Source organism: Recurvomyces mirabilis (genome assembly GCF_035927965.1).
Source record: "Recurvomyces mirabilis strain CCFEE 5264 chromosome Unknown scaffold_10, whole genome shotgun sequence".
In the NCBI taxonomy this organism is placed as follows: Eukaryota; Fungi; Ascomycota; class Dothideomycetes; order Mycosphaerellales; family Teratosphaeriaceae; genus Recurvomyces; species Recurvomyces mirabilis.
In genome coordinates, this window is record NW_027041944.1 from 758,719 (window position 1) to 770,275 (window position 11,557).

The 11,557-nt window shown below is 52.7% G+C and overlaps 6 protein-coding genes across 6 annotated transcripts; 4 read left to right on the forward strand and 2 right to left on the reverse strand.

Annotated features, from left to right (window-relative positions):
• Positions 1-1,394: 1,394 nt before the first annotated feature.
• On the forward strand, positions 1,395-2,612 carry LTS14_004687 (uncharacterized protein; the record flags this gene model as incomplete). Its single annotated transcript, XM_064837388.1, has 4 exons — positions 1,395-1,690; positions 1,754-2,066; positions 2,118-2,255; positions 2,304-2,612. 4 exons carry the CDS (start codon positions 1,395-1,397, stop codon positions 2,610-2,612), a joined length of 1,056 nt encoding a protein of 351 aa, XP_064695347.1.
• Positions 2,613-3,196: 584 nt separating this feature from the next.
• On the forward strand, positions 3,197-3,830 carry LTS14_004688 (uncharacterized protein; the record flags this gene model as incomplete). Its single annotated transcript, XM_064837389.1, has 3 exons — positions 3,197-3,251; positions 3,315-3,584; positions 3,643-3,830. 3 exons carry the CDS (start codon positions 3,197-3,199, stop codon positions 3,828-3,830), a joined length of 513 nt encoding a protein of 170 aa, XP_064695348.1.
• A 54-nt stretch (positions 3,831-3,884) lies between these two features.
• On the forward strand, positions 3,885-4,481 carry LTS14_004689 (uncharacterized protein; the record flags this gene model as incomplete). The annotated part of the gene is made up of 2 exons (XM_064837390.1): positions 3,885-4,186; positions 4,241-4,481. 2 exons carry the CDS (start codon positions 3,885-3,887, stop codon positions 4,479-4,481), a joined length of 543 nt encoding a protein of 180 aa, XP_064695349.1.
• Positions 4,482-6,248: 1,767 nt separating this feature from the next.
• LTS14_004690 (uncharacterized protein) lies at positions 6,249-7,559 on the reverse strand (the record flags this gene model as incomplete). Its single annotated transcript, XM_064837391.1, has 3 exons — positions 6,249-6,328; positions 6,366-6,459; positions 6,588-7,559. The coding sequence occupies 3 exons, from the start codon at positions 7,557-7,559 to the stop codon at positions 6,249-6,251; spliced, it is 1,146 nt and encodes a 381-aa protein (XP_064695350.1).
• A 1,403-nt stretch (positions 7,560-8,962) lies between these two features.
• Positions 8,963-9,666, reverse strand: LTS14_004691 (uncharacterized protein; the record flags this gene model as incomplete). Its single annotated transcript, XM_064837392.1, has 2 exons — positions 8,963-9,062; positions 9,110-9,666. 2 exons carry the CDS (start codon positions 9,664-9,666, stop codon positions 8,963-8,965), a joined length of 657 nt encoding a protein of 218 aa, XP_064695351.1.
• A 704-nt stretch (positions 9,667-10,370) lies between these two features.
• Positions 10,371-11,282, forward strand: LTS14_004692 (uncharacterized protein; the record flags this gene model as incomplete). The annotated part of the gene is made up of 2 exons (XM_064837393.1): positions 10,371-10,460; positions 10,515-11,282. 2 exons carry the CDS (start codon positions 10,371-10,373, stop codon positions 11,280-11,282), a joined length of 858 nt encoding a protein of 285 aa, XP_064695352.1.
• Between the last annotated feature and the right edge of the window lie 275 nt (positions 11,283-11,557).

Sequence of the window (11,557 nt, forward strand, 5' to 3'; positions counted from 1 at the left end):
GCGAACAGTTTGAGAACTTCAGTCAGAGTCATGCCGTATCCTTAGGGCCAACAGCTGGGGCACAGGGCGTGATCGTAACGGAGTCTGATGTCGAGTGTGCAGCGAGTGCGGTGGCGAGAGCACGCCGGCATGGTGACGCCGTGGTCTAGTAGACGTATATCTTGAACGATATATCTTCTGACAATCCCTATGCAGTTGACTCGGGAGCTAGATGTAGGCATGATTTCTAAGCCCTCGCAGTCCGCGCGAAGGCACTCAGCCGCTCGGATGTGTTAGGGCTGCACGACATCGAGATCGTGTTGCTCTACACAGTCGAGGCAACAATACTTCCGAATCCATCATGTCCGTCAGATACTATTTTGAGACCGGCACATCATAGCGCTAGTGCGCTTTCCTTATGGTCGTGGACCAGCAGCATACGCATCTCAGGCAAGCCGACGGCACATAATGTGGTTTCAGATCACCTGGAAACATGGTCGATACCTCTAGTCCCTCGACACTCCAGCGAGGTATATACAGTCGTTTTGAGGTGAACGTCAGCGGGATGGGGAGAGTGTCCGCAGGAGCAACAGCGTTGATATCGCGAGACTGAAACGCATGTAGTGCCGGTGGGAGGTTGCCACCAGCCAGCAATGCATATTGAGTACGATACGATGCATCCTCGACGGACTGCACCATATATTGGAGTGGTGGAACCTAGAGCATGTCACTCCTGCCCTTGTCGCAGGCATACGCTTGATGGCGACAGATGATTCTTGGACGTCCTGTCGATCCATGTAGGGGATAGATTGCAGCCGACGTGGTTCCACCAATCCTGTTCCGGCCAGCCAATCACGAGGGTCTCAAAGTAGCCTGTTTGCGGGTGATGTGGAGGAGTCCTCCGAGCGATATTTGGCTGGAACTCGTGGATCTGGAATGGCTCTGTGACAGGTGGCGCATCAACCAGGCCGAATACATTTCTCCGTGGGCTTCTCACTCTCTGTAGGTTTCGGCGAAGCGTAACGTTGTGCCAAGCGAAGTCTCATGATGCGTCGAGATGGGCGCGAGGCTTTACGATGGATATCGACATAATGAATAAGTAGATGGCCATGTTCATCGATCTCACGTTTTGAACTCACATCTCCCAACTACACAAGTCAATTACCTTCCTAACAAAATGCATACCCTCAGTATTAGCACATTCACCGCCGCTCTTCTGGTTATTGGGATTGAAGCCGCACCGCAAGGCAAGACGCTACAGGTCCGCTCTTTCCAAAAGGCAACGCCAGCGCTGGGATGGAATAGCTGGGCAAGTAATATGACTCCCTGCCGCAACACACGATGGTTGATATGCACAATGCTAACACTTCCTGAAGAATGCCTTCGGCTGCAGTGGAGGCTCAGCCAACGCCGCCATGACAGCAGCGAACCAATTCAAGAATCTAGGCCTCGCAGCGGTCGGCTACCAATACGTCAACATTGATGACTGCTGGACTCAACAAGGCCGTAACGGCTCTGGCTATCTCGTCGCCGATCCTTCCAAATGGCCTAATGGTGTCGCATACGTCGCCAACCAGGTCCACTCCATGGGTCTGAAGTTTGGACTCTACGGCGATGCCGGCAAGCAAACCTGTGGCGGACATCCTGGAAGTATGGGATACGAGACCAAGGATGCTCAACTCCTCTCGAGCTGGGGTGTGGATTACTGGAAGTAAGCAAGGCAACAACGCGAATCATGTTTGAGACTTCGATCGGCTCTAATCATCACTTCCAGGTACGACAACTGCTACACCAACTGCAACGGCCAATACCCACAGACCTGCTGGAACATCCCTAGCAGGGATGTCAAGCCATGGTACACCACGATGGGTAATGCCATATCAACTGTCAGTCATCCTATCCTATTTTCGCTCTGTGAGTGGGGTCAGGATTCTGTCTGGACCTGGGGCAGATCCGTGGGAGGGAGCTCCTGGCGTATGGCCAATGACGTGCAAAATAATTGGGGCTCAGTCTCGTCGATCGCTGCGACAGCTGCAGGTATCGCGCAGTATGCTGGACCTGGGGGCTTCAACGACTTGGACATGCTTGTAAGTCATGTCACCAGCGGGTAAATCATCTTGATGACTGACCAGATCCAGGAAATCGGCAACGGAGGCCTTTCTGCGGCAGAGGAGCGTGCACACTTTGGACTGTGGGCCATCGCAAAGTCACCACTGATTATTGGCACCGACTTGTCAAAAATCTCTTCCTCATCCCTAGCTGTCCTCAAAAATGCTGTAAGTATAACCGCTGGTAAGTCCGAACATAGATGCTGACAAGGACAGGACATCATCGCCGTCAACCAAGACTCACTCGGCAAAGCAGCGACATATTTTAAACCCAAAAATGCTGCAAACCCGATAGGAGGCCAGCTTTATCCATATTGGGCCGGTCAGCTCAGCAACGGCGTCGTTGTCGGTGTCGTCGCCGCCAGCGGTGCGCTCAATTACAATGTGAATTTCTTTGATGTTCCTGGTTTGGGCTCGGGCTCGTTCAAATGGAAGGAGCTGTACAGTGGCAAGACTGGCAGCGGGTCGAGTGTTTCGGGATCGCTACAGAGTCATGATATGGCGATTTACAGAGTCAGCAAGTAGACCGGTGCTGTGGAGGGGGAGACGATTGTTGTTTCGTAGCGCAAACCGCTTGACGAATATAGTTACTCTTGGTCTCCCATCCCACTGCCACCTCGCTCGAAATTGATGGGTTCACTTGGACTGCAGCGCTTGTCTCGTCCTTCATCACTTGTCGAGCTCGCCGCCAAGAAAGAGAACACTCTGGTATTGAAAATGCTCGCACTGTGCTGTGTTATTCCCGTACGCTCTACGCTCGAGTAGCTCTTTCTCCTACACCCCGAACCAACACTACACGAGAGCGTCACGCCACCCCGAGCCTCGCAGAAGACCCACGTCCAGTTCTCCCTGTGTCACATCAGAGACCATCAATCGCTTCGTTCTGCTACGATGAGGGGTCAGCTCTGTAGATGCGGTAGGAAAGCACGGGATGAGTATGCTATGTCGCAAGTCTCTCGGCCATTGCTATGGTGTGCTAGCTGAACTTCTTGACGTGAAATATCCGGCTGCTGGTATTGTTCCTCTCTGATCAATGCGCTGATGTACTCTCGTCCGTCTGGTGTACTACCTATCAACCTGCTTCTAAATCATTACACAGAGTGTTCACCATGCCGAGCAAGACACTATCGCCGTATGAGCAGGTACCCGAGACCAAGACCGATTGTATGCTTACTCGAATGGAGATGGGTTCGACAGGACCGGGAAACCGCAGCTGATGAGATATAGTGGATTGGGCGGAGCTAGTCACACTGGATCTCGGCCTCTTTGACCAGGAGGGAGGGAAACAGGAGCTCGTGAAGCAGCTGGAGTATGCTGTGCAGCATTTCGGCTTCTTCTACGTCAAGAACTTTGGCATTAGTCAAGAGGAAGTGGACAGGCAGTTTGCCTTGGGTCGGGAGTTCTATAATCTGCTACTTGCAGAGAGGTTGAAGTATCACAATATCAAAGACCTGGAAAATCGAGAGTACAATGGCTACAGGCCTGCTGGGAAAGGGCGTAAGCGTATCAGATGTTATCTCCCTGCATCGAAGCTGATGCTGCCTCAGGTTGACAGAGACAATCCGCGACAACGTACAGGTCTATAAGCTACCCAAGTTCGATGGCTATCACAAACGTGCCCAGCCTCCTGTCCTTCAAGACAATATCGCAGAGATCGAAGACTTTAGCCGCAAATGTCATGATCTCGTGGTTGTCAAGCTCCTCAGACTCTTCGCTCTACTCCTGGAGCTATCAGACGAGTAGCAGCTTGTTCGCCAGCACCAGTACGATGTCAAGGGCGAGGACCATCTGCGCTACATGCACTACGCTGCACGAAGTATCGAGGAGAACAAGGCTGTCGGTGAGCTCTATAGTGCCGGCCACACGGATCTTGGCAGTATCACGCTTCTGTTCAGGCAACCAATTGCCGTTTTGCAAATCCTGAACTCCCAGAACAAATGGAAGTGGGTGAAGCCGCGGGATGCAACGATCACAATCAATATCTGCGATGCCCTGTCTGCCATGACTGGCGGATACCTCAAGTCTAGCATCCATCGTGTGCATGCGCCGCCGGACGATCAGGCGTATATTGATCGGTTGGGCGTACTGTTCTTTGCCAGGTTAGCCATTACACCAACATCAAATAATTCTTACCATACTGACAATCTCGCCAGACCGAACAACCACGTCGTACTTGAGCCCATCGATAACAGCCCGCTGATGAAGCGGATGGGTCTCGAAAGTAATGACTTCACTCGCCTTGGCAAGCATCTAACGATGGAGGAATGGGTCAGAGCCAAGCAGACGATGCAGCAACGACGCACGCGGGCTCCGAAGATCGAGGGAACGAAGTATGAGTATACTGCGAGCGAGAGGGAGATTATCCCTGGGCTACAGGCTCAGGTATATGCTTGATATATATAGGAGAATGTATTATCTACAAGCCGTTCTCAAAGGATCCCAAATAAGATACCTTGGCTGGCTGTAAGATTACCATCGCTCGGGTGCCAACTGTCGTGGACTGTTGCTCTTCAGTACGCCAGTGCTCTAGCGACCTGTGGGCTGTTGTTGTGCTACGTACCGTATACTTGTCGTGGCGTTCGGTTGAAGTAGAATTGAAGCTGAGTCGGAGATTGCACCTACGTCTAGAACACGCAGCCTCGTGACTTCGACCCCACAAGATCCCCAGTCAAGCGTGGTGTGGTGTGACCCTCACATTTACCCCGGACACTTAAACACACGGCGCGCCCATCCTGCTCGGGACGGCGCTTAGCACCGTGGACCTTGCTTCGAGGAAGAGCGTTATTCGACTCGGCTATTTGGATCGGCAGCTCGACAGCGGTAGAAGTCCCGTATTCAGATGCATGCTGATGTAGATCGGCCGAAGCGCTCAAGCCAAGGGATACGGTCCACACTTACTGACCCTCCACGCCCTCACGGCCATTATGTGCCGTAGTCGACAGGACATCTGGAAGCATTAGTATGATTGACTACTACCACCGTGGTCACCGTAACATCATTCGTTGCTACCTTGACAGCGACAACGACGGTATCCACTGAAGTCGACACTGTGGTAGTGACTGTATGTCGCCATCAAGTCCCGATCTTTGCTTGCATGACTAACCTTATACAGTCCATATCAACCAAGACCGACACCGCATACTTTACTATTACCGCTCTAGCGAAGAAAAAGAGGAATGCGGCAACATCTGCAACGAGTAGCAGTACGAAGTCTCTCCCCACGACCAGCGTCAAATCCACGACGACAAGCAGCATCAAGTCAAGCACTACATCATCGACAAGTAGCTCAATTCCGGCCAAGGCTTCTGTGTGGTCGAGCGTGGTTGCTCAGGCTAGCAGTTTTGTTGGCTCCGTCTGCACATGCCTCGAAACTCAAGCTACGACAACAATCACGAGCACGCCTTTAAAGGTAGTTAGCGCTACAGCTGTGCGGACCGTGTCTGCTACTGCCACATCCACTTTGTATGTCGATACTGCTGCCGCACATACGATCTCAGGCTGACATACATTCAGGACCGTGACGGGGACAACCACTCAGCTTGTGACTTCCACAACGACTCTGGTTAGTGAACAACCGGTCCCCAATCTACAATCCTTGAACAGTCCATCTCTACTCTTTGTGCCCATACGCTGACCTATCTGTAGTCTGTGGTTCTCACGAACGTTGTGACCGCAACCGCAGCTAGCGTCACCACAACAACGACCACAATCACCTCTACCATAACGCCAGCGACCACCATAGCCTGCTACGCACCCTTCCCTACTGGTAACTTCCTCACGGTCTGCGGCGGGAACTGCGGCTGTGAAACCGACAAGTCTACTGGGCAGGGTTTGTGCGTTAACGAGCAATGCGGAAGTGACTGTAATGCAGATACCGATTGCCCCCCAGGAGAAACCTGCGTTACAAACACATCGTGCTTTACTTCTGGTAACACTTGCACGTCATACACCGTCTGCCATAATCCCACAAGCGGGAGTCGTCTATTTAGGCGGAGGATGGAGAATCTGCACGTGAGAGAGGTGTCGCTGACGCCGTTACACGTTGGACAGAATCAAACTGCGCTGCAGTTGGCTGCAGGACTCTGACGGGTCTGCACTACTTTGTCGATTTCGGAATCCATCTATCATATTTGCACCGTCACAAACAATCATTTTAGTAGATTACATCTTCATCATGTTCTTCTGCCTGATCTTCATCGCCATCTCACCCATATGTATCTCGTTCTCCCCACGCTTCATACCTATGGCGTTCTTCATTGCAATCCAGCTTCCGATGACTGCCTCTCCCGCATTCTTGCGCATGGTAGCTTCGTATGTAGTGATCATCTCCTTGTAGTCGTTTAAAGTGACGACGCCATCTTTCTCGGCTTCCCTGCGTTGGACAAGGCCTTCGCAGATTGATCTAGCATCCATCAAAGCTGTCACAGCTCCTGATCCAGTTGCAGCCATTGGGTGTACTGCATCGCCCAAGACTGTTATGTGCTTGTTTGACTCCCAAACGTTCATGCCGAAATCCTTGTTCACGATCGTCACCTTCAGCGCATTCGTCTGTCCGGGGGCTTGCTGCTCGATCACCGCTCGAAGGGAAGGATGCCAATGCTCGCTCAGCCCCCGCATATGCTTTGCGGACTCGTCTGGAGTGAGCTGGATCTGGACTTCGGGCGAAAACCCCAGAGCTTCTGGTGCAGCTGCCATGGCCCAGAAAAGATAGCTTCTCGGTACGCTGAGGCCACATGCTTGGCGCTCTGTAGCGTTGGAGAAGGAGATGGGCTCTAGCCCGCCTATGACGATATGCTCGTGTGCGCGGTCTTTGATGAATGACATGCGATCGAGCGCAGCGCTAGGAAGCTCCTTCATGAGTTCTGGCGTAATGTACGTCTTGCCATAGACATACATGCCACCGCAGTCTTCGATGTCCAGGTCTGGAAGAAGTTGTTGCCGAACGTGAGAGCTACGGCCGTCTGCCCCAACAAGTAAGTTGCCAATTGCCGTGGTTCCGTCTTGGAAGAAGGCTTTGACAGCCCCGTCCTCCAATTCCTTATAGTGAGTAAACACTTTGTCGTAAGAGATGTGCTCGGCTGGGATGCTCTTGATAAGAACTTCCCGCATAGCTGCTCGATCGACACAACGAGCTTTCTTCAGAAGTCCGCTCCATGTCAGGCCTTCCGGGAGAACTGGCATTGGTACGTTGGGCTCAGACACTTTGGCGCTCTCGGCATCAATCTCTGGGATGGGATGCATGGAGAAGTCGGCGCACGAGAGATTGAATCGTTCCATAGCTTCCGGAGTCAACAGGTAGTCCAGACTGTCAATAGCAGGACCACCAACGCGGATGCGATAGCCCTGGGCACGGTAGTGCTCGGTACGGTCACGTTCGAAGACATGGAAGGAGATGCCTCTGTTGTAGAGTCCGTTGGCGAGTGAGAGGCCGCCGAGCCCGCCGCCGATGATGATGACCTCTGGATTTTGCATGTCGATGGTTGGTGTCGCGTTCTGCTTCACTTCGCTCAGATTGAGATGGGATGTTGCGAGCTTGTTGGGATAGCTGCTGGATATATGTATGTCCTAGTGTCACCATCGGGAACCGCAGACTTTTATGTCGCGCGGTCATGTTTGTGCCGCTTCGATGAGGACACGACACAGAGACGAATTGCCATGCGGCCATGATTTGTCGGGCCAGTACGACTGTTGATAGCCGAAAGTAGACAATAGGCGAGTATTGATTGTGCTGTGCCTCTTCAACATCGGGCGTTGTGCGAAGCCCACCAGCCGAGCTCAAGGTGGTAAACTTCGGCGCTCTCTTGGACCCACTATCCGCACTTTTCTAGTGCGCGACGCAGGTTTGATGTCGCTCTCTGTCATCTGCCTCCGCGTTATCTAATACGCGAGTTCTTCGAGGTAGGATGCGCCTAACTTCTGGCTACCCGAGCATTATTCTATTGAAAGCTTTCGGGTTCATCGTAAACACCACGTCATTGATTGGCATGCTTTGGGCGTGTTTGTCATCGATCGATCAATGTTGGATTTCATCGAGTTACCCATATTGCACTCCTGCTTAACCGCTTGATGACTGTATATAGCCACATGGGGATATCGGTGAAGCTCACTATACATATCTGCAAGGTCATTATTATGATATAGCCTGCACGATCGAGCCAACTATCGACCGCGGGACCTGTCTCTCTGTGATTCGAACTTGTCGCAAGCTTTAGCATACATTGTCGAAAAGGAAAGGCATCAATAGTAGACACTAATGCGATGTCTTCGCTACTGGATCACGGCCTCGCAAGCTGGTATGCATCAGAAGTCGGCGGTGGGTTGATGGGTCGTTCCGTCAGAGCCCGCTCGAGTCACACGATGAGACCATTTTATGCGACCCACTATCAGCGACGTCATTCTCAATTTGTAAGACACATGGTAGAGTGAGTCCGGCAGGTGACTACGACAATGCGCCTTGGCTACCAGAAAAGCCGGAGCTAGATCTCTGGGGATCTTTATTCTTCCGCGTTTGAGCTCATGGAGAGGAGATATAGCGTGGCTAGGCTCGGCAACCACTTGTCTGCGATCTGTAGAATCATGAGATTGAGAGCTCTAGTAATCTATAGTCGAGGTCCTTCGATTTAGGAGGTATCCGGCCCCATCACTTTGTTCCAGCCTTCGTTGCAAGGCTCCGCCAGTAATGGCCGCTCGGTAGATCCTCAGACTATACTAGCTGAAGTCGATTGCTGGTAGAGCCGAAACACGACTATTCCATAGCACTATTGGAGCCGAGTCAATTGGGACTATGGCCATGGCAGTCATTGAACTCGGGGGCGCGAGATACTATACGGCGGTATAGTTATATCAGCCCGAGCTTTTGGGTCCTCGAGCTTCCTCTAACACGAAATCGGGCTCAAGTAGAGGCTGAGCGATGTCAAAACCCCCCAGTATAAAAACCCCCCAGCATAAAGGAGTGCAACAGGTAACCCTGTCGAGCTATTGATTCACAAAGGTCAACTGCTATGATCTGTTGCTCGTCGTACCATGAAGCACCGTGGAAGCTAGCTATGGCGACTTCTTCAAGTCTCTTCTTATGACGAATAACAAAGCTTTTAAGATTTTGCGCTCCTACAGCATAGTCTAGCAGATTCAGCTGAGTCAATGATGGGAAATAGGCCGGCTGAAGTACAGTCTCGACCAGTGTCTTCTCGGCCGCCTCGATATCGTAGCGGCCGGACTTGAGCGTCAGCCACTCGAGCGTCAGCCACTCGAAATTGGTGGCATGAGAGGTAATGTCAATGAAAGCCTTGGAGATCTGTTCTACGTCTTGCTTGTCGGTCAATAGACCATCCGATAGCGATAGGGACAGCACGCGGAGGTTGCTTAGACCTTTATAGACCTCTGGAGGTCGGCAACCAGGTAAGCAGAGAAAGACATCAAGGTCGGACAGTGCGATGGTGAAGGAGCGGTGATCCATTTGCAGTTCATGGACGGCAGCGCCAGATATTGACACCGTCCCTAGCAGTAACATGCCTGGTTCGGCCTCGGTCTCGCAGGTGAGCATGTCCAGTCCTTCGGTGTCATACTGTACGCGCGACATGATACATGGAATGGCACGTCCATCGTTGGATGCCAACTTGTACGGACGGCAGACTCGGATCGCTACGCCATGGGTCACGAGTGCTGACATGGCAATCAAGCCGCGTTGCAGCCGCTCGCGCCAACCACTTCTCTTGTAGTAGATTAGTTGGGCTTGGCGTGTTTGTTGGTCTTGCCTCACTCGTGCGCGGATGCCGGACCTCCATTCTCGCGAGTAAGATCCGGATGCTCTTGGGTCGAAGGGGACTCAATCGGCCGGCAGTGAGAAGATCGCCTGTGAGTGTCTGCCTTGTCCTCAATCCTGGCTGATGATATGCCTGCTTCGAACTGGTGTGGGTCCCATTCGTGATTGCCCGATTCGCGTCATCCATCTGCTGCCCTGTCCTTCTGTCGGACCTTGGCGCGCGCTGTCCTCGCCATCCACATTGCGCTTCTCGAGCATCACTTTGCGCATCGTTCTGGACATCGCCTGCCGAAAAGTAACAAATCCAATCGAGGTGAGGTCTGTCGAATGCCGCTGAAATGACATCACGAAGTGCTAGTCGACCTCGGCGCCACCATCAACCGAGACGAAAGTAAAAGCCACGCTCTAGAACTTGGCCATCGCAGTCGTGGGTGGTGTGTAGTGTGTAGCATGGCACGACTCCACCGTTGTCGAATGTACATGCATCTTTGGGGGCAAGGGCTTGTAGGACCATAGCCAACATGATCCATCTACCTCTCTTCGCCGCGCTTCTACTATTCCTAGTATGCGACACGGACGCGCAGAGCGAAAGCGCGAGTCAAGTGCTCTCGGTAGGTGCGACCCATTGCAGCTGAAACATCGCCCGGTCTGACGAGACGAGACAGATCCTCGAGAGTGCCCTCGGCAGTCTCTCCTCGACTCTCGCGGCCTCCACGAGTGCGACTTCGCGAGCTACATCCTCATTAGCCACGTCTCAGCGCGTGGCCAGTTCTTCCGCAGCATCGAGTCCGGTCTCTTCATCCACCTCCTTCTCCAGCACTGGAGTAGCCACCACCGCTGCGAATGCGGCGTCTCCATCCACATCCTCCTTCTCCTCGAGCACAGCAACATCCACTGGAGCTGGCTTGGGCTCATCCCATTCCAAGACCTTGACTGTGAACGACCGCGCCGGAATCATCGTAGGCTGTGTGCTTGCTGGCGTCGCGATCGTGGGCATACTTATTGGAATATGCTGCTTCTACAGTGTCAAGAAGCAAGTAAGGAGACAGGTGCAGCAGGAGAAGCGCGAGTCTGGCGGTGCTCTTCTAGGGGAGAAGAATATCACACAGCGATCGAGTGGGGCATGGGCGGGTGACCAGCAGCGCGACTCAATGCCGCCTGGTGCATTCGGGCTGCCACCTGGAACCATCTCGCACCAAGCTGCGCGTCCACCGTCTGACGCCGTTCCTGCGCCGTACCTAGCGAATACGGTGCAACATCCGCCTACGTATCCTGCGCCCAGCGATTTAATTGCCCCGCAGCATAGCAGATACGACTGGGAGCATACAGTCACGAGTCCAAGCACCACGACTACGACGACGACCACTATCACGACTACCGCGCCGCAACAGCGTACGATCGGTGGTAGTTTAGGCAGCGCTCCTTGGACTTAAGTAGGAGGCAGATCGCAATTTAATTTTCTATTTACGTACCGGCTAGGCTCTGGTGCTATTCCTCTCGTGTTTGCCTATAGCAGAAAGGCTCGAAGCAGGATGTCACTCTACCGCTAGATTACGTAGTGGAACGAAGGGGTTCGCAACTCAGGCAATGCTAGAAGAGTGTAAATGTTATGCACCTGCGGTACAAGGGGTTTAGAGCTCGTTAGACGAGTAAGTTCTAAGCGATAGGTCGGGTAAGTAACTACTCTAAGGTTTAACCTTTCGGCGGG